Source organism: Lepidochelys kempii, chromosome 15 (genome assembly GCF_965140265.1).
Source record: "Lepidochelys kempii isolate rLepKem1 chromosome 15, rLepKem1.hap2, whole genome shotgun sequence".
NCBI lineage: Eukaryota > Metazoa > Chordata > Testudines > Cheloniidae > Lepidochelys > Lepidochelys kempii.
The window spans coordinates 25,148,070-25,170,624 of NC_133270.1; the positions used below are offsets into that span (position 1 = coordinate 25,148,070).

General features: G+C 43.4%; 1 protein-coding gene across 14 annotated transcripts in view; it reads left to right on the forward strand.

Moving 5' to 3' along the window:
- Positions 1-22,555, forward strand: part of SBNO1 (strawberry notch homolog 1) — an 88,163-nt gene that overhangs the window by 34,314 nt on the left and 31,294 nt on the right. For 11 of the 14 annotated variants that reach the window (XM_073312988.1, XM_073312993.1, XM_073312990.1 and 8 more), the window contains 8 exons: positions 253-352; positions 1,124-1,198; positions 1,534-1,680; positions 1,769-1,863; positions 2,120-2,212; positions 2,970-3,107; positions 4,026-4,102; positions 5,002-5,195. In XM_073312988.1, the coding sequence (XP_073169089.1) occupies positions 253-352; positions 1,124-1,198; positions 1,534-1,680; positions 1,769-1,863; positions 2,120-2,212; positions 2,970-3,107; positions 4,026-4,102; positions 5,002-5,195 (919 nt within the window). Of the gene's footprint in view, positions 1-252; positions 353-1,123; positions 1,199-1,533; positions 1,681-1,768; positions 1,864-2,119; positions 2,213-2,969; positions 3,108-4,025; positions 4,103-5,001; positions 5,196-7,004; positions 8,998-19,808; positions 20,287-22,555 lie in introns of those variants that run through there. The other 3 variants (XM_073312986.1, XM_073312996.1, XM_073312997.1) reach the window with 2 other exon arrangements.

The window sequence follows — 22,555 nt, forward strand, 5'->3', positions numbered from 1 at the left end:
ACAGACTGGGCTATTACCATACAATGCATTTTGTTAAACTGAAAAATTCATCAGCATTTTCCCATTTTCTTCCATGCTCTAATTTAGTTGTTTGTAATTTGGATTGTGAATGGAAAAACTGTTTTCAGGCAAGGATTAAAAATTAGTTCTTTAACCCATGGTGTATACCAGCATGCATACTAGAATTCTGAGGCTTAACCCCATATGCAAAATTTTCACAGTACTGTAACTTAATTTTTTTTCTTAACACAGTATGGCAGAAATGCTTTGGAGATAGTTATGAAATCCATTGTGAATTTAGATTCCCCAATGGTGTCCCCACCTGCTGACTATCCTGGAGAATTCTTTAAAGGTAATTGTAATTCACTGTTTTCTAACCCCTAGTTTTTGGTCATCCTTTCTCGAAAACACTTACTTCTGTTTTTCTGAATGGTAGTGAGTTAGGTTTAAATGTAAAGAATTATTCTTGATATCAGGTGGCTTAATTCTGTTCATATTACCAGTACAATTCTTCTAATTGTTTAAATTAACTTGTGAATTTTATATACTAGTTCTTAGCCCAAACATGAGATCTATTCCCCCATGATAAATACAGCTGAATATAATTCCCATAAAAATGTTTAAGGGAACATAGATAGTTATTGTATGCATAGGAAAATTTGGAGTTAAATTCTCTTTAAATTCTGTTTTCCTATGGGTACCAATTTCAGAGAATGCTACAGTCTTGTCTAGTTATGGCTATTTAACCACAGTACTAAAAACTGTTTAAAAACCTTGCCTGGTTGTCACCCTTTTTTTTTTTTTAAAAGAAGCTTATATTGCTCTTCTGTTGATCAAAAATGTAGTAATATTGGTATTCCTCCCTACCCATGTTTCGACTCGACCAGAAGCGAAGGCTTTGTATCGTGACTTCCTAGCATATGGATCAGTCACAAATTATATATATATGGGGTGTGCAAAGATTTGGAATTGGATTTTTGGGGCAGGAGTGGGGATTATCTGCTGCTCCAGAGGTAACGCAAATATTGTTTTCCTAGCTATTTTCGTTTTCTTGGCAATTATATGGTTATTCAGAGGGCAGGACAAAGATGGCTTCAGTCCTTGTAACTTTTTCTTTCCCTAGATGTTCGGCAAGGATTAATTGGTGTGGGCCTAATAAATGTAGAAGACAGATCAGGAATTCTGACACTTGATAAAGGTATTGTTTTTGGTGTATCTGTCAATGTTGATAGCTGATGTATAATTTTATTGTCAAATCAGAAATCACTTCTGTGATTATAAAACCACAGACCTGGCAGGGAGATTTGGAGGCAACAGTGGCACCTGAAACTTCTCTTATTTATGTCTAGATTTGAAGTTAATCTCTTTAAGAAATGTATGCTTTATTTCAAAAACATGTTTTGCTTTGATAGTTTGAAAAGTTTGATTTTAGTTAATTTTTAAAACGTATGAATTCTAGTTTAGGACTTCACTTATACCAGCATTCTCTCTCCTAAACTGTGCACTTTATACATTATTTGTGATTCTTTTTAGATTACAACAATATAGGAAAATTCCTGAATAGAATTCTGGGTATGGAGGTTCATCAGCAGAATGCTTTATTTCAGTATTTCTCTGATACGTTAAATGCAGTTATACAAAATGCTAAAAAGAATGGAAGATATGACATGGGTATTTTAGGTAAGTAAATCAAATTTCTTAATGTTTTTTCTGCTCCTTAATCTGCTTCTCGTACATAAATTATTGTTTGTTCTTGGGTTTCTTTAAGATCTGGGCTCTGGAGATGAGAAGGTCAGAAAGGCAGATACTAAGAAGTTTTTAACTCCGGGATACTCTACCTCTGGACATGTAGAATTATACACAGTAAGTTAATTCCGTGTTTCTTCAAACTGCCAAAACTTTAGTTGCCCTTGAAAATCCTTAATTTGAAACTTCAGTTCTTAAATTGAAACTTGGTATTCCACTATGGAGGCTTGTAAACCTGTTACTGAAAGAATGAAGTTCCTTGTCATCTTGTAAAGACCACTGTTAACTGTTGTGACTTAATTGTTTGTATGTAATCTCAGTAATTGTTCCAAAATGTGGTGTTTAAACATCCTTGTTTTAATGTCTTTTCTAGATCAGTGTAGAAAGAGGAATGTCTTGGGAAGAAGCAACTAAGATTTGGGCTGAGCAAACTGGACCAGATGATGGATTTTATTTATCTTCGCAAGTGAGAATCTGTTAAAATGTGGTGTTGTTTTTTTTCCATATTTCTCAGATGCATTTTTTAGTAGAACAGAACAATTTTTTGGCTGTCCCAATAAACTCCACTAACTTAATTTCTTTCACATTAAATGTGTAAAGTGAATATATTCAAAACTTTAAAAATTTAATTTATTTTCAATCCAGTACAATCTCTTATTTTTTATTTAGTTTAGCAAAATGCTTTCAAATTTTTAAGCAAATTGATTTTAAAAATGATTTTGTGGTTTATGTAACTTTGTTTAATCATCAAGCACTGATGACAAAACACTACTTTTTAAGACATTTAGGACAGGTATCAAATGTAACCATACACTTAGTTTTAAGTGGTATTCATTTTAAAATCTGTGTGCTCATGCTATATGCAAGGTAAACCGTGTATAATCTCAGACACTAGGGTGTGAATTATGGTAATCATGACACACCTCTTGGAAGCCAGTGCCACTATCTTTCACCTCGTGCCAAACTACCATTAAGACATGTCGTTACTGGACCATAATTATGACACATCCTGTTATGTCATATTGGTTAATTGTGTACTCTTTCTAGTTGTGGACCAATATGTATATAGAAAAAATTGTAATACATGTGGCTAGTTAAAGTATACTTGGAGAAATGATTCATTATAATTAGGATCTGGATAGCTATTCAACACATTTATTGTATGCATAATTATTTAGGAAAGACACTGTCCATGTTTCAACTTATAAAATCATTTTTTTCAGATAAGAAATAATAAGAAAACTGCCATCTTGGTAAAGGAAGTGAATCCCAAAAAGAAGCTTTTCTTAGTATACAGACCTAACACTGGGAAACAACTCAAATTGGAAACGTTTGCAGACCTGAAAAAGAAATATAAGAAGGTAACCTTTTAAATCAACATTACTTAAAAAGCAGTTTCTTTGTGGTAAAAGACAATGCAGGATTTTTCAAAACCCATGTCTGTCCATACACAGTATGGTGGCAAGTTATAGAAACACTTAACTAATGCTGTTTATGAAGTAAACTTCGTCCAGTACAAGCCTATAGTTATCTTTATCCAAAGAGATCTCTAGGGCTTTGCAAGCCTGCCTAAACAGTGTTTTGTATCTGCAAAAACTTATCAAAATATCAATCGTTCCATTAAGATTTTCCATAATCTAGGAGTAGCTTTCCAAACGTCAACTAGGGAGAAGGTTCAGCTGCAATTAAACTTGCAGAAGATGCTTTATCCCAAACATGTTTGAACACTACGTACAATATACTCCAACCATACATGATTCTGAACTTCCGGGTGTTTCCCTGCTAGTGTTTCTAAAATACTAAAATTAATCTTTTCGTTTGTCCCTCAAGATCATATCACAGCAACACAATTGCTTTAGTAGCCAATGTTTTCCTAGGCAAGTTGACTGACTGTGAACTGTTAAGAATTTACATGATGCTTGTAAGAATAAGTGAACGAAGAGCACTCAAGTGTGACAATGTCTTTGAATTTATCGCTTTATAAACGAGGTTCTTGGATCTACAGACCTCTCAATCAGTGAGATTCTACTATACCTAAACCTTTATTTACATCCTTAGCAGGATTTCTACTTGTAGCATGGATTTACCAAAATGCTTACAGAGCAATATAACTTGGATTGTTCATATTAGTACTTAAAAAAAACAAACGAAAAACAAAACCAAAGTTGTATCAGTGTTATCTGTCGTCCCATTGCTACAAGCAAAATACTGTGTGCGCTGTTCTGTAGTTTTCAGAGGCCACGTTTATATTTTAATACAACTTTTAAATGGCTTTTCAGGTACCTTCTGAAGATGCTCTACCACATTGGCTAGAGCAGTACAATTCATCGGCAGATACCTGTACCCATGCTTATTGGTTAGTATTTGTATGTATATAAACAGGTTTTCTACCAAGGTGTTTGACTAAATCTGTTAATTTATCACTTGGACCAGGAGTCTACAGTTTAATTAATCAACTTTTCATCCACATCTTCATAAAAATTCCAAGAGCCAATATTGGTCACTTCATGTAATTTCTGAAGGAGTCTCAAAGTCAACAGTCCAAGTGGTAATCTGCAACTTCTTACCTTACAAGAGAGAGATGAAAATATGAACTTGTTTTCAGATTTCATTTTTTAGTTCAGAGTGGGCATAATGAAGAACTTTCGTAATAACGCAGAGGGACTAAAAGTGTCTCATGCTTTGGTAAACGTATTGATCTGTTGAGATGTATTGGATATAACTAACTTGAAAAAATGTAAACCCAGTAACTTTAGCTAGATTCAGAGTTTAGATGGTTGAACTAAAGAACATTAGTTTTAATGCTGATTCTCCTAGCAGTATGCTGTTAAACCCTCAACATCATGCCTTGACTTCTCAGTGCTAACCACTGATGAAGAATGTCCGTGTATTAATACCCCAACATCTGAATTTGTTTTTAGAGCACTTACCCTCTTGCTAATGGACATTATTGGTCAGAGCCTCAGCTGGTGTGAGTTAGTGTAGCTCTGTTGACTTTAATGCAGCTTTGTCAGTTTACGCCTGCTGAGGATCTAGCCCGAGATGTACTAATAGTCTTTCACAACTTTAAAAGCCATTTTGTGGAGTAGCTTTATCCATGTCCCCATCTCACTATCCATCATGACCATCTTAACTTTCTCCTCCTTTAGTGTTTACTTACACAAGTAAAGATTTTTCATTTTAAAAAAAAGTTCATTTGAATTGTAAATTACCCTCCCTTGTTCTTTAATGTGTTAAACTCTCTTCCTCCTCCAGGAGAGGCAATTGTAAGAAAGCAAGCCTTGGATTAGTTTGTGAAGTGGGCCTCCGCTGTCGAACTTACTTCGTCTTGTGTGGTTCAGTACTAAGTGTCTGGACAAAAGTGGAAGGAGTTCTAGCCTCTGTGAGTGGTACAAATGTGAAAATGCAAATAGTTCGGCTAAGAGCAGAAGATGGACAGAGGATTGTAGGTAAGTAAGTTTGTCCGTTATTTTAACTTGTTTCTGCTGGACCACATAGCAGTCAGTTAAACTTGGGGTGTATAGACTGAAGTTATATTCTGAGTTTGTGTAGGAGGTATACACGTACACACAGAGAATAGGCCTTTGTGCCTTACTATAAGTATTTTGATTTCTGTATTATGAGTTGTTTGCATGAGGTTAAGGGGGAGGAACTATTCCAAACCAGCCTTCTGCTGAAAACTTCTCCCGGCTAGAGCTGAAGAGACCCCCCCCGCCTCAAAAAAAAAAGGTGGGGGGGAAGGAATAGGGGTGAGTCACTTCAGGCTAAACAGCAGGCTCATTGTTGTAAAAGTTAGGGTTGTTGCACCCCTACACTACTGGACAAAGTGTTGCACTTTCCCCCTCCTGTTTATCACTTGATGCATATTTCCCAACAAAGGCAAGATCCACTTATGTCCCAATACACCTGTGGTTCTCTCGGCCACCCAGAAGGGTTAGACTCCATTTTTTCCAGCCAGCTATCTTTAAAACCAAAGCCACTCAACTTTTCAGCCTTGAAGAGGGGTTGCAAACCCTTAATTCAACCATTAAAATACTCACTCCTGCAGTGTTTGTGGGCTGTTGAAGCCATGGCTGAAAAGTATGAGTGGAGTGGCTCAAGCGTGGAGATCATAGGCCTTAGCACAGGGGTGGGCAAACTTTTTGGCCTGAGGGCCATATCTGGGTGTGGAAATAGTATGGCAGGCCATGAACGCTCATGAAATTGGGAATTGGATTGCGGGAGGAGGTGAGGGCTCCAGCTCAGGATGCGGGCTCTGGGATAGGACCAGAAATGAGGAGGTCAGGGTGCTGGAAGGGGCTCTGGGCTGAGGCAGGGGATTGGAGTGCAGGAGGGGGTGAGAGCTCCAGCTGGAGGTGTGGGCTCTGGGGTGGGGCCAGGGATGAGGGATTCGGAGGGCAGAAGGGGGATCAGGGCTGGGGCAGGGGGTTGGTGCGTGTGGCATGGGAGGAGGTGAGGGGTGCAGTCCCCAGGTGGCGCTTACCTCAAGCTGCTCTCAGTAGCAGCAGCATGTCCTCCTCTCTGGCTCCTATGCAGAGGTGCGGTCAGGTGGCTATGCGTGCTGCGCCATCCACAGGCACGGCCCCTGCAGCTCCCCTTGGCCGCAGTTCATGGCCAGTGGGAGCTGTGGGTGCGGCGCTTGGGACAGGGGCCCCCTGTATGCCCCTACGTGTAGGAGCTGGAGGGGGGACATTCTGCCGCTTCCAGGAGCCGCGTGGAGCCATGGCATGCGCGGGGCAAGGCCCGCTCCTCAGTGGGAGCTTCAGGGCCAGATTAAAAGGTCTGATGGGCCAGACGCGGGTCATAGTTTGCCCACCCCTGCCTTACAGCTTAACTCCACTGAGTTTAGTGACATTTAAAAGGGGTGTAAACTGGATTTTTTTCTCTTCATCCCTGAACGTCTGTAGTTTTGTGACCTCTTCTATCCAACCAGGAGAGTGAATAAACAGCCAATTGCTGCCTTGTGCATTTAGTTGAAAATACAGCAAGAGTAGTTGAAGCTGTACTTCCCTAAAGACAATTTGCATTTTTTCCTGCTAGTCTGTGACTGAAGGATCAGATGACTTTTGAATGTACTACTTTTAGTTGGGAATAGAACCTGTTTTAGCGCTCGATAAGTTCTTAAAGCCTTGACATTGAAAATTAAATCTTTTTATGCAAAAGCTGCTGCTGACATTTAAGGAACTTGGAACCATTGGCCTAAGTTCTTAATTATACAAACATTTTAAGAAGTACAGCTGACTTGTTGCTAATTACAGGTTTGCTCATTCCTGCAAATTGTGTATCACCCCTTGTAAACCTCCTGTCAACATCAGACCAGTCTCAACAGCTTGCAGTACAACAGCAGCAGATATGGCAGCAGCATCACCCACAGAGCATCACCAACTTCAACAATGCTTAAGAGGACAGACTACAGGTGTTGACTTTGGTGTTTGAGAAAAGGCTGTAAAAGCATATCACTTGCATAAAAATCAGGGACAGATTCCAAAGAAATATAATTTTTTCAGTTCAGTTGTGTGGTCTCAGAAGTACTTTGGGAATAAAGAGATACATAAAGGATGGTAGAACTGAAAGCCAGCAGTTGCTTATGGTGGTGCATCTGTCTATGCTCTTTGTAGAGCTTCCTGTTTGCTTTTACTTTTGGCCTTTTAAGCCACAAACCACAATTTTTGTTTGAAAATGCTTGAAAATTCCCAAACAGGCTTTATTTTTATCTTGTCATACAGTGCTCAGGGTTTAACGCAGTACATCAATGCCATTGCTGTGGGAGATAACCTCGAATGCATGTATTGAGTATATATAGAAAATATATATTGGGTTTTTTCTCTTCAACTTGTAAGTTTATATACGCATGAAAACTAGAGATTGCACATCATGCATTCATTCAGGTTCCTTCCCAGTTTCTGTTTGACAGTGCATGTCTTTGGAAACAGGCATGAACAGGATAAACACCCCAGTCAAGAATTCCGAGAGAAACCATCTTAGTTGTACAGCATTGGTTTTTGCATTTTTATAGTGTTTATACCCAAGTATTGCATTTTTTCTGGTTCTCTCCTGGAGGTTATATATTTGAGTCTGCAACATGTTTTTTGTGATAAGCATCTTAAATTAAAAAGTTACTTCATTTTAATGTATTAATGGTATTCCTAATGTGTAATGCAAAGATGGCTAAAAGCCTTTCCTTTAAAATTAAAATATTTCCTTAATCCGAGGTGACTATGGAAACTAAGTGCAAATTCACTTCCACCTCTCATGCAATCTTATATTTTTTACTTCATTAATGTAATTTAATTTGTCATTTGTAAGTTGAAACCTTACTTGAGCTGTAAATTAGACAATGGGGAAACTCTTGAGGGTTCCGCTATATGTGCTGTTTCTGTTACCCAGTAACTTGAATACTGTTTAATATGTTGTAAGACATTGTAGAGTTTATCTGGAGCTGTTTAAAAGAAATTGTAATGTACAAATGTGAATAGTCACTTATCTATAATATGGGTAAGTTTTGTTTTGCCTATAATAGTAGATGTTTATAAGAAAGTGAAGGACAATGTTTGTCATTTCTTGCTTGCACAGGTTGCACTATTGAAAAATTGAGATTGTATAAACCTGTCCAAAAAACTGCAAGATACCAGAATCTTGTAGATGTCAAATAAAACGTTATTGTACTAACAAAACTGGAGTCTTGTTTAGGCAATCACTGTATTCCAAAAAACTAACAAGTCTAGTTTGGCATTCAACAAGACTTGAATGGTCCAGCCTACTTAAGCTAGTCTTCTGTCTTATGGTCCATATCAGTCTTTAAGTTGAACTAGTTAGTATCTGAGACCAGCGATAAACTCTATACTGAACTTCAGTATATATTTTACAAGTAAAGATTGTGCTGTAAGTACAGTAAAGACAAGGGTAAAGGGTTGACCTGATGGAGACTTAGTGCTGTGATCCATTGTAGTGCCTGTCTCATTTCCTTAAACATTTACTCAGTGGACCAGATTCTGATGTCTCAGTGATGTAAATCTGGGATAACTATGGAACTGAGATCGGAAATAGATCTAATAACCTTATTTTTAACTCCATTAGGTAAATGATCAGTGTGAAGTCCCGTTATTGCACTAGTATTACACATGCAGCACTAATATAGGAAGAGCTCATGAATCTGGGGGGAATTGTGTGTGTGCAGGAAGTTCCATGTTTTATTCAGCCAGCAATTGAACAAACTGAAATGCATTTTGAAATAAAGACTTGTAACTACAATTGATGTGTCTGAGGCTAATGCTGGCAGCAGCTATACTGTGAGAAAGTATTTCTAACCCAGGTAATAGTGGGTGCAGTTCCATTTCTAACTGTGTGAAATTGCAAGACAGCATTGACCTGACCTCACCCACCCCCGTACTTTGTTCTGGTGCGGGCAAGGAGTTATTTGACTCCTGCGAGGTCATCAGCAGATGCTGGTGAGCCAGGCAGGCTGGACATTGTGGACCATAAAAGTAGCAAGCGTGGTGTGAGTTGCATGGTCATCATTGCCTTGTTAGTAGGTGCATTCAACATCCTAATAAAGGTGAAATATACTTCATTTCATTATTCTGTGGAGAGGCAGCTTACTCTCAGCCCTAAAATTGTTGTGTTGAGCAAAACATCATCTTCAATGTGTTCCTGGGTTGGAAACCCGAATGCTCCTATCTGCAATGCAATTGCAGAGTCTGGTCGAGAAACTTCCCCAAAAATGTAATTTTCCATTTTCTAATTGGTTCTGTTTTGTTTCAGGATAGAAATATTTTTAATGGGTTGAAACAATCAAACCAGTAACTATACACACTTTCGTCTGCCACAAAGCTATTTCCACCCCCATCGTTTGGTTGCAGATGTACAAGAGCTGTTTCCATACTGCTATATCATTGTTTTTGCGACCCAGATACTTTTCTAGCCTTATGCCAGTGATTTCCTGATGCAACTTGCTAATGAATCTAGACCCCAGCTCCAGAGGGAGTATCCCGATAGGCTGTTATAAACTTCTGTTTTAACAAAGGTCTTTTCTTCAATCTCTTGCTCCCTATGTAAACAACTCTGGTAGTCTTGATTTTTATGTGCATGCGCCCTGGGACATCATGGCATGTTTGTCCCCTGGGTAGCCTTAGTGCTATTCACTTTGCATATAAGAAGTATTAACGCTTCTTTTTGCAGTGATTAATTTGTATTGTTTTTACCATTCGATGCTGGAAGTGTTAACTCCTAATGCTAGATGCTCATGGGAGGAGTGGCCTGTGAGTGTAGGTATAAGTAGAATGGCTTGGGAAATAGATCAGTCATCAAGACAGGAGGAGGGAAGACCTAATGCAACTGCAAAGATAGGGTGGCTATCCCCTCACAGCACCTCTAGTAAATTCAGGTGTCAGGCAGTGGAGGGGGCAGTAAGAGACTCAGATCCCATAATGTAAGCTAAAAGGGAGGCAAGACCCTACTTATCACTTGATCCCTATTTTTGTCTCTTACGGATCATTGTTCCACTTAGACAAATAGTAACAAAATACATGTGTAAAACTAAAGCTGGATATAGAGGTCATTTATAAGATTAATTGTTCAGTCTCGTTTGTTTCACCCATCATTCCAATAATGCACAGGTCCCAGAGGCATGCTATATAAAATGACTCTGTAGGAGCACGCAATGTAGAAGTGTTTGAAGTGCCTTGGCCTGGAGTTAGAGAAGGGATCAGCTAGTTTTACATGTCTGAGTCAAAATCCACTGACCTTATTCGCTTATTTCAGTTGTGTCTACTAGTATGCTCAAATACACTACACATACATCTCTAACTCTTGCGGAAACTGTCTTGTCCAGTAAGTCTCGAAACTTTTGCAGTCAGCTTATGATTCTCTAGCACAGGGGTCTCAAAGTCCCGGCCCACGAGCCATCTGTGGCCCCTGAACCTCCCCGCTGTGGCCCCCGGAAACTTTTTAAAAATTTTTTCATCCAACCCTAGTGGCTGCTGGCTGGCTGCAGGAGAGATGCAGCTATGCTGCTGGCTGGCTGCTGCAGGTACCGCCCCCTGCAGCTCCCATTGGCTAGGGAAGAGGGACAGAGATACCATCACTAGTTGCCAGGCAGAATCAGCTATGGAGGCAGCATCACTAGTCATTGGGTAGAGTCAGCCGGGGTGGCATGAGGCCAAGGGAGTGAGGGAAAAGGGTGGGAAATGGCTTGGGAGGTGGCGTGACTAGTGAGGCTCCAATGACAGCATGAGGGGGCATCCTGCCTCCACCCTCCCACCCCAACCACTGACTCCGTGGCCAATGGGAGCTCCAGGGGACGGCGCCTGCACAGAGCGATGTGCCTGGCGCCTGCAGATAAGAAGAGGTGAAGATAAGAAAGGAAAGTAGTTCTTTCTAGCTGTTGGCACTGCAGGTTGGTGTAATGAAATGGGGCCCTTTATTTACTGTCCCATATAATGTTGGTTGGTTGTGTAGGAGAGGTAAGGTGACTAGATAGCAAGGGTGAGAAATCGGGATGGGGGTAGGGGTAATTGGCACCTATATAAGACAAAGCCCCAAATATCAGGACTGTCCCTATAAAATCGGGACATCTGGTCACCCTAAGGAGAGGGCCATCTCAGCAGGAGCACCAGGAGGCACTGACCCTGATGGGAGGATAATCCCAGTCACACAGGAAGGGTTTGAACCACCCACTGCCCCATGATTTGAGGGTAGTAGCCATGCGCCTCACCCCCTGCATCTGACCAGTGGGCAGACCACGACTGTGCCTCCTCCTCCAGCCGCTTTTGTGCCCAAGGAGGCCAAGGTCCTGCTGTCAGCGGAGCGTGGAGTGTGGGAAAGTGGATCGAACACACCTCTCTGACACCCACCTTGCTGCACTCCTGAAGGTACCGCTGCTCAGCCAGTGAGGCCAAACATCAACAAACTGACAGAACTGAGGCGTTGCCAGGTGTCTGGCAAACACTAAAAACTCTCAGGCAGGTGAAGAATTGGATAATGTTATATGACAGTTTTATGATTTCTGAGAAATTCAAAATAAAAAATACAATAGAAACGTTTTCTTTTCCGAACACCGTCTTCAGTGACATCATTGGCCCGCTGGGAGGATTTGGGGACTGGCACTGGCCCTAAGGTAAATTGAGTTTGAGACCCCTGCTCTAGCAGCAACATACCCGACTCTACATAAGATGGAGTTGAAGTCCTCCAAAGATGCCAGTTGTTTAGTCAATGTCTTGAACTGTTTTATATAAATAAAGAAAATTCTGCAACCTGTAAACATTTTGTGAAATGAGTTGTTCTGGAATTTTGCTTTTACTATTGGGATAAATCTTGCTTAAATCCCATAGTATGTTATGTACATATGTAGACAGAACGTGTATATAGAGATCTGAAAGACAACTGAGTTCATTAATGTAAATATCTCCTGTAAAGCTACTCGAGTGATCTTGTTCTTAGTCTTTTTCCCTTTCAGATGTCCCAAGAGTTTTATTCCCATTTTCTTTACTTGCCACACACGGCATTTGTGTGTACATTAAAATATATACAAAATGTTCCACGGGTATCATACACTAGATAATTCTATTTCACAGTCGTGTTTTCACAACTATCAATTGTCTTGTCTTCTATAATTTTTTCAAAGTGTATTATGTATTTTTAATTCCATATTTTTAGTGTGCAATGCATTGTCTTGAAAGAAACGGATTCCTGATGATGTCCTTTGATTAGTACCACTCGGTTTTTATTGCTTGTATCAGAGGGAAGCAATAGTTTGAATTTTGATTCAGCTTATGCTCATACCTTTTGATATCAGTCTCCTTAGCCTTTTCAGTGCATACTTGATGCTCTAGCATACACTGCTAAGTAACAGGTTTCAGAGGAACAGCCGTGTTAGTCTGTATTCGCAAAAAGAAAAGGAGTACTTGTGGCACCTTAGAGACTAACCAATTTATTTGAGCATGAGCTTTCGTGAGCTACAGCTCACTTCATCAGATGTTTACCGTGGAAACTGCAGCAGACTTTATATACACACAGAAATCATGAAACAATACCTCCTCCCACCCCACTGTGCTCAAATAAATTGGTTAGTCTCTAAGGTGCCACAAGTACTCCTTTTCTTTTTGCGACTATTACCAGCAGGACAGTGGGGTGGGAGGAGGTATTGTTTCATGATTTCTGTGTGTATATAAAGTCTGCTGCAGTTTCCACGGTAAACATCTGATGAAGTGAGCTGTAGCTCACGAAAGCTCATGCTCAAATAAATTGGTTAGTCTCTAAGGTGCCACAAGTACTCCTTTTCTTACTGCTAAGTAAATTCATCTTAGTGTAGGGTGGGAAGAGAATATCTCCAACCAGTGCACTGTGAACTCCTACAACTGGGACATGATTGCAAGCACAAGCTCTACAGATACAGCTGGTGACCTAAACAACAGCATTGTCCTCAGTCCTAAAGCACAAAGTTATGGTGATCAATACTTACCATGGATCTGGCTCTTCAAAGTGCTCTACAAAGGTGGGTAAGTTGAAGGGAGAAGATGCTGCTGCAATTGTGTCCTCCTAGAGAGGAACTTAAGCTTTATTTTAATGCATTGATTCATGAACAGGAAGTGCAGACTGAGAATTAATCAGAAATTAAGTGCCTGCAGAGCAAGTGGCAAATGCAAATGATCCACATTTAAATTTAGGTCAGAACTCATGGGGAAACCATTAAACTTTCGTCACAGGGAGACCACCCATATACCTGTGGAAGTTACTTAAATTCTGGTGTAATTTTTAAAACCCCATTATTATGGGTGGTGGGGGAAGTTTTGTTTCATAGGTAATTCCAAGGCAGTGTGGGATTGGAAAAGAAATGAATAAAATTAAAGTAATTTTTTTAGTTTGTGCCTTACTCAGCTGTTAAACTAGAGGCCATCCAAACCTAAAGGCACTGCTCCCCATCACCTCTTATCTTTGAGAAGGATTTATTGAGCACCCTTGTTACTGAACTGTATATTCCACAGACTGGAATATCATCAAAGGAAGAATCTCACTGCACATGAGACAAAATTAATCTCTGTGCTAATTCTATTACTGTTGGATGCTTCACTAAGAAACTCTGAGCCTTAGGAAATATTTAAACCATTTCTCCAGTGAAGCACCAGCTACAGTATGAGTCCTCAGAACAACCTCATGCCAGAGACTGAAAAAGCAACTACCCATATGAATGCATCTGGAGGTAAACCAGGTTCATCTCTGGTGCCAAAGAATAGAGTGTAAAAGTAAATCCAGAGTGCAACTGATAGCATAACTTGCTAATTATGAGACCCACTGAAATTGAACACTACCTGCTTTTCTGTTTTAAAAAAGGAAAGAAATGCCTGAAATGCTCCTGGCTTGCAGCACATGGTTATGACCAGTAGTGACAGATGCTCTTAAAACACACTTTGGTCTTGTAGTAGTATTGTGGTCTTGTGGATTTTTAATGCCAGAGGGTCCATTGTTTTCTAGTTTGACCTGCATAACCCAAAAGTTTAATATTGACTCTGATCTTCAAATCATATGACAGTCCACAAAATCCCTAAGATAGAGGATGTTTCAGGAGTATAGATAGGTCCTGGGCAAGCCTAAACTGTTACAACCTGTTCAGGAGCTACTGTGTCGTCCAGGTCTACTACAGCATCGTTTCATAATATTGTATAATATACTCTTAAAAATCAGTGGTCATTTTCAAAGAGAAAGAGACCCTTTCCTGGGGTGAAGATAAAATAGAAATAGTGGTAGCTGCACTTACAGCCAGATTGTCATTCCTGACCAAATCTAGAACCATGGGGTTTTTTTAAGTTTAATTGATAGTGGGGTTAAGACTCATTTAAATCCTCATATCAGTTTGCTTTAAATTGTATTTTCTAATAACTAAATCCACTTCTGATCTGAGGTTCTGAATGTCAAGTTTCAGTTTTAACTTTAAGCAAACTTTAATGGGCTGAGTTACCTGTCTGGGACCAGTCTCTTGCTATATTTGACATTTGCACTGGAAAGGATAAAGAGTTTTTACTACTAATGTTTTGTTTGTAAAAACAATCTCCACAAACCCAGTTGGAGAAGATCACTCTAATAAAATAGCATGTTCATGATAAGCCCATCACAGTATTGCTGTATGTAAAGTCATCAGACCCATTAGCAATTTATATAGAATCCCACAAACTACTGCGTTTTATTTTAGGTGAGTGTTCCTCCGATCGAATCCTGTGGATTTTTGCCCTGAAATAACTTTTGCCATATGAATACCTCTGAGCAAAAGATGTTGCTTGTATAGGTAGAACTTCACTATTGATGTTCTCTCCCTGTACATCTTAACAGTACATGATGGATTCCAAAGACGCTTAAAATGAAAGTGAATTGTATGTTTATATATATATATGGCTAACCCTAATTTGGATTTTCTGACTCCATTAAAGACTTCAACTTATGCTGGTACGGTACTGCACTACATCTCCCTGCCTTTCCTGTGTTAGCAATAATACCAAGTATACATAAGCACCAACAGTTTCGAGTCAAGGTGGCAGAAGATTTTGGGGTGTCGTGCAGTAAAATTTTAATGGCTGCATGAATTAGCAGGTTTTATACTCAAGTCAAAATGTCAAACTGTGGAACGTTATGAATTTTGTAATTTTGTAAAAATTTTCTTTTTTGTAAAAATTCTTAAATAAATTAAACTGGCTGTTACTCTGATTATTTTTCTTTGCTTATCTACTGTAACATTTAGATACACAACTGTTACTTCTGAGAGTTACCTTCAAGCCATACTTGCATACACTGAAGATGCTCATTGTTGCCTCACTTCTAGGAACCTTTAGACTCTTAAAGATTATTTTGGTGTAGCACAAAAATATTTCCCTTTCATTTCATTTAGTAAACTAAAATACTTGACACTTTTAGTACCTATTAGAGGCTCCCAAGAATTTAAACAATTATTAAATAAGAATAGGGAGTTACCAGTCCTACTTAAAAATTAGTTGTAGGATTCCTTAACCAAAGTGAAAAAACAGGGCTGGCTGCCCTGTGTAACAGAGCTCAGAAACTTCGCTTTTGCTTCGCTTAACCCAAAGAGTTACCATCGGAGACAGACCACTCTTTTCTCCGTTCCCATGTGGATGAATTGCTTTAAATTTTCTGTCTGATTCTTTTTTCTTTGTTTTACTGTTTCCCCAAAACTGTGCACTCAGATTCTAATGCTTCTGTGATGCCGGTAATTCTTTGTGACTAATGAAGACGCTCATGTATTAGAGCTGCATTCTTCATTTTTATTGACCTTTTTTTTCTCTTTTGTCTGGGAGCAGGGGTGGAATTCTGAAAGGAATTGGGGCAGGAGAGAGGATATCAAACTGGCAACTAGCAAACTGAAGTCCTCTACCTGCAGCACCCCTTTGAAATCCAAATGTAGATAATTTTTTTCTTTCTTTGAGACCCTGCTGCAAGTAGACATATGCAGAATTTATGTGACTCAGCTAAATTTATGATGGGTTCTAGAGGGCATGAAACTGAGAGATGTATGTCCGATCAGGCAGAGTTGTTGTCGTTTCTTTTAAATCATCCACCCTAGAACCGAGAGGGATTTAATTACTCCTAGATTTGATCTTCACTGCAGTTATTTGGGAGTGAATAAAAATTGCGTGTATGTCTAAATGAGCAATGAAATGACATCTGTTTGAGCCTGCAACAGCAGGTGAATGAGTGCAGGGAAGAGCAGAGGGGAGACACATACTGACACTTCCTCCAAATTCTGATCCTTCTCCCCTCTCTGCCCAGTTCTTTTGCCAGAGAACCTGATTTTGAGAGGACATGGAGCTGCCTCAGCCCACTAGGTCTCAGGAATAGAGGCTTTAATCCAACAAGCCTAGCTCGCTGCAGACACAGTGGCTTCCAGCCTGGAACCCTCCCAGAGGCTGAATAGGCAGGTAGGAGACCAAAATTCCATTGAGGGCCAGAGTCCGTTTTCATTGGGTCAAACTCAATGAAATGCAAGAAAACAAAAAAGAGGCAGGGAAAAAAAACATAAAGAGGCAGGGAAATGTCTGTGTCAGTGGTAAGAAGAGAGAAGGATGTTAAAAGACACTAATTTTAACCAGACTTTCTTTAATACCAAGATTACAAGTGGAACCTTCAAATCTTCCATCTCCTCCGAAGATAGGCAACCCAGCTGCACTGGCTAAGAAGGTTATTTTTACCCTGACCTCTTCCTGCAGCTCTGACCACCTCATGCAGCATTTCCCTTAACTGTCTTCACGCAAGCCTGCTGCTCCCTCTTCAAGCGTATTGCCAAGATGCTTACAGGGAACCCCTCCAGCTTTATTTCCCATGGGAGCCTTCCCTTTCTCCTACCAGTCAATGTGTTTGTGACACCTGAACACCGTTTCCTACTAAAATTGGCCCTGTCCAACACTTCTGCCCAGCTCTACAACCTCCCCTGCGGCTATAAGACCTTGCAAAGAACCTCTGAGCAGCCACCGCTAGTTTGCACAAATTCCCCTTCCCTGCTGCATTTAGGGCAGCGTCCCTTATCAAGGACATTGTTCCCTCTTTAAGTTTTACAGCCAATGCACCATTCTAGGCTCTTTGCCAGGATCCCCTGGATTCAGTGTTAATGAGACTCCTGACACTTAGAATGCTGTTCGCTGTTGCCATAGTTGCAGCGGGAAGGGTCGGGAAGATGGCAGACTCCTGCCTGCCTCCATCTCTCCTTGCCTTTCACACAGGTTAAGTGCCTTTAGGGCTGCTCTGTCCTTTCCCATCCACAGTGGCCTCTAGGGTCATGTTGATGCTACGGCAGTGCAGCGGTAGTGTAGATGCTTCCTACTTGGACAGAATGGGTTCTTCCGTCGGTGTAGTTAGCTCCCCTCTCAGAGAGGTGGATTATGTTGATGGAAGAATCCTTCCTTTCACCTAACCGCATCAGTGCTGTGGGTTAGTTTGACCTAACTACGGCACACAGGATGCCATATTTTTCACGGCCCAGAGCAACATAGCTGGCTCGGTTTAATTCGTAAGTGTAAAGCAGGGCTAGATCCATGCAGTCTGCGGACACAGCTGGGAACACCATAAGCTGGCTCACGACCCTCAGCCTGTAATATGGCTGCTCTCAGTCTCACAGAGCTGTGTATATTATCCTGGTCATGAGGGAACTCTGCTAAATTGTGGCTTAGCTGTATGTGGCTGGCTGCAGACCAGTTTGGGGCAATCTTACACCAGGCCCTTGTGTACCCAGCCAAGAACACAGCAAGCAGACTCGGCACTCAGGAGAAACGTAGATCCTCATCCGCTTCTCATAACTGACTTAAATTTAACGTTCATGTTTCCTCCTTTCATCGGCTAGGAAGGTGTGTACTCCGAGTAACTATTCCATTACTGCCAGCTCGTTCTGAGGGAGGGCTGAGGTAATCTGGCCTGCCCTTTCTGAGAGGCCTTTGGACCATCTACTTTTCTAGATTGTTGGAGGAGAGAAAGGGAAGAATCAGTGGCTGGGGCACTCAGGTACCACTCCAAAGAGCTGGGTCCAACTGCTGTCTTGGCCACAGACTCCCTGTGTGACCTTGGGGGCACGTCTCTGAGCCTCAGCTCACCATGTCTAAAAATGAGGCTAATAATACTTCCTGGGTTTGTCTCAGAGCTGGCGGTAGGCATAAGCAGACTAAGCAATTGCTTAGGGCCTGAGCAGCTCAGGGAGTCTCCCCTATTCGCTTCTTTTCATAAGAACTTGCCTGTTTTAGTATTTGGGGGAGCCTCCAAAAATATTCCTGCTTAAGGCCCCCAATGGGCTAGCACTGCTGCCGGGTTGTCTCATGTATTTCAATAGTAGGAGGAGAACCCTGTGTGTACAGCATCTAGAACCAGGGGCCTCTGAGTCTGGTTGGGGCCTCTAGGTGCTACTGCCATAACAGTCCTAGAGGTCGGATCTGCTGCATTTCTAGAGTGGTGGAGGCTTTTTAGCTCAAGTCCTTGACCACCTCCCCAGAGACATTCAGAGAGCTCCTGGGGCTCCCCCGTTACTCTTTTTCAATTAATAAAGGGAGAGAAAAGGAATCATTAATATTGTGCAGCATTTAAAAGCTATTCAAGCCATGGCAGTGACTCTCCACGGGGAAATTGTCCAGCACTTATTTATTTCAGTCCCCCCAAGAGAACAGGCAGGACCAGCATATCTTGGACTTGAAAGAGCTGGATCAGTATCTCAGCTGCGCTAGGTTTCAGAGAGCGTTCTATGTTCACTCTTTCTAGCTTGGGCAGCCTCCTACCCATGTGGACCTTCCCAGTGCTGATTTATATATGCAGCTCTCAGTTAACAGGGAACATCTGCTTGGGGGCTTTTGTCTCCAGCCCAGTTTGCCTCACCGACACTGAGGGAGCAGGGATGTCAAACTCCTTTGGAGAAAGGGCTGAATTGTGTGTGGAACAGCAGGCGGTGGCCTGGGGTATAAATTCAGGACTATATAAGACATAAGAATGGCCAGACTGGGTCAGACCTAAAGGTCCGTCTAGCCCAGTATCCTGTCTTCTGACAGTGGCCCATGCCAGGTGCCCCAGAGGGAATGAACAGAACAGGGGATCATCCAGTGATCCATCCCCTGTCGCCCGTTCCCAGCTTCTGGCAAACAGAGCCTCGGGACACAATCCCTGCCCATCCAATGCCCCCCACAATGCACAGGGAGTGCCCACAGATGCCAGGAGGTTTGCACGGAGATCAAAAGGAGAATGCAGCCTATGTATAGTGATTTAAGGTCTGGATATTATTTGTTCAGTGCCTCATTATCCCATTCACTGGTCAGTGGGAGAGTCCTGTTCCTGTCCTTCATTTCTCTTTCATCCCATCCTCCTTCTTCTATTTCTCTCTGTCATGTGACCCCCATAAATACATCATGTAGGCCAGGTCTAGTGAGTGGACTGTATGTTTGACACCCCTGCTTTAGAGCAATGGCAGTAGCAGCAGCCTGAGCCAGGAAAGTAGGCATGGAGCTTTGCTTTAGGCTTGCGCCCTGCAATTAACCGTACAATAGATCCTGAAGCAGGACTGGCCGAAAGCAAGCCCCAAAGTCCCTTGTCTCCGACTCAGAACCCACCACCTCCCAGATTGCTATCTGCAGCAGCTGAAAGGCAGTGCTTCTACTTCCAGAGAGCAGAGGTGAAGTAACACAGGATCTCTGGGGTCTTGTACCACAGCCTGCAGTCAGTAAGAGACAGAGCAATACACAGTGATACAGACTGACAGCTGAATGGTGCCAGATAGCTACTTGCTGGGTTGGGCTTCCTCATTTGGCAGAAAGATCAAGGACTCAGGAGTGGGCGGAAAACAAGAGTCCACTGCCTGGAGGGCTGGAAGACAGATTCCATCCAGAGAAGCTGAAGGGGTTGGGCTGGGAGGAATGAGAGTTTGTCTAGGATGGGGCCATAGTCTGGGAAGAAATCTGCCCAGGGAAGCAGAGAAACAGAGAGAGATTTTAATCCACCTGTGCAAAAGGTCGTACCAAAGAAAGAGACCTAGAAACACGGCACTGTCACAGAGGGATTCATCTCACTCACTGCCAGGTAGGGTTCCCAACAGTCCCTTATTACAAGGGACATCCCTTCTTTTTTCATCTCTTTTCAACAAGGTCGGGAATTGCTGAGCGCCGCAAAAAGCAGCACGAAATACCCCCTGGCAAATGAGAGTGCTGCTTATTTTTCTTCAAGTGATTGCTCATGTGTATTCCACAATAGGTGTGCATGCTCGCCATGTGCATCGGTGCCAGAAGTTTTTCCCCTAGCTGTACCCATACGGGGGGAGCGCCCCCCCCGTGATCCCTGAAGTGGCGCCTGCCTGCCGCGGTATAAGGGGAGCTGCGTGCTCCCCCCACCCTCAGTTCCTTCTTACTGCCAGTGAAGGTGCGTCAGAACTGCTCTGCTCCAGCTTTGCTGTAGCTTGTCCCCAGAACGGTTCGTTCGTTCAGTGTTAGTACCTGTAGTTAGTTAGCTCTTTAGCTAGTCAGCAAGCCCAGGCTGGGGCATGCCCTGGGCCCCAGGGTTTAAGTTATGCGACTCTTGTAGTGACCCGCATGCAGACTGTTTGTGCTGTTTGGGAGAAACCCTTATCAACGAAAGGTGCAATTCCTTTAAGCCTTGGACCAAAAGTGAAAGGGACATTAGGCTCCAAGCCATCCTGATGGAGTCAGCGCTGATCCCGACTCCGGCACGGCGCTCTGAACCAGTACCCAGCACCATGGCATCAGTACGCGGTGACCCTCCAGTGCCATCGACCAGTCAGCACCGCTCCGCGTTCACGGGGCATGCCAAGAGGGCCAGGAAGGTTCCCTCTTCGCAGCGGCACCGAGGGAAATCTGGGACAGAGGCTAGGCCCATGTCTGGCAGTCCTCGCTCCCCACCGGGCCCCAGACCTCTGAGTCACATTGAGTGGAGTAGCCTGACCCCTTTGGAACAGGCCTCTCTGGATGTCTGGATGCCTTCCACGTCTGAAGCCCTCCAGGCGGCCCAGGATGTTATGTCCATGTCGGTGCCAGGAGCACCGCCGATGTTGGCCCCATGCTCCAGAGGCAAGCCGCTGCCGGGATCTCCACAGTTGCCTCTGGCTCGGTCTCGGTCTTGGGAATGTTCCTGACGCCGTTCACCGCCCAGCGACCGCTCGGCGCAGAGTCCATGTGGATCGCCCTCAATACTGACCAGACTGTCTGGCTGGGTTCTGTCCGGCCGGGACTCTTGGCACCGCTCGTCCTCAAGGAGCAATTATCGATGGGACCGCAGCAGGCACTGCCAACGGTCCTTGTCTCGGAGGGGGGACCGCGGCCGCTCACAGCATGGTCGTCGGCAAGCCATTCCTGCTCGGCCTCTCGCTCCAAGTCTCCGCCAAAACATTGCAGCCCTGGGTGTCAATCACCAGCATCTCGCTGTCGTGGGTCTGCCCGTCAAGGCTGTTCGTGGAGCAGCTGCTACCGTCGGTACTGGTCCTCCACTTCGAGATCGCGGTCCCATGGCCGACGTCGATCCCAGCACTGCTGCTCCTCCTCGTCCAGAGGCAGCAGCAGATTGTATGCCAGCCCGGCCTCCATTCGTAGCGGTCCTTCGATGGGCCAGGCCAGCCAAGTCGAACAGCTGGCCCTGCCAGTGCTGCAGCCAGGGCCGGCTCTAGGATTTTTGCCACCCCAAGCAAAAAAATTTTTGGCCACCTCCACTTTTTTTTTGTGGCCCTCAGCCCCCATCTCCGCCTCATCCCCAAATACCTGGCCCTGCCTCCTCCCCCGGGCGTGCCACATTTCCCCCCCCCCATGGCTTCCTGCAGCTCCCCCACCCCCGCACCCCCCCACCCTAGCTCACCTCCGCTCCGCCTGCTCCCCTGAACAAGCCGCCGCTCCGCTTCTCCCCCGTCCCTCTCAGGCGAGGGAGAGGCAGAGCGTTCAGGGGAGCAGGCAGAGCGGAGGTGAGCAAGGGTGGGGGGGGTGCAGAAAGTAATGTGGGGGGGGGGTTGAGGAACCGCTCCCTGCCCCAGCTCACTTCCGCTCCACCACCGCCGCCTCCCCCAAGCGCGTCGCCACTTGGCTTCTCCCCCCTCCCTCCCAGGCTTGCCGCACGAAACAGCTGTTTGGCGTGCAGCAAGCCTGGGAGGGAGGGGGGAGAAGCGGAGCAGTGGTGGCGCGCTCGGGGAGCAGGCAGAGGCAGAGCGGAGGTGAGCTGGGGCGGCAGGGGCACATTTCTAGGGGCGGCGTGGCTGGCGCCGGAATGATGCCCCTAGAAATGTGCTGCTCCAAGCACCTGCTTCTTTTGCTGGTGCCGAGAGCCGGCCCTGGCTGCAGCAGGTGCAGTGGCA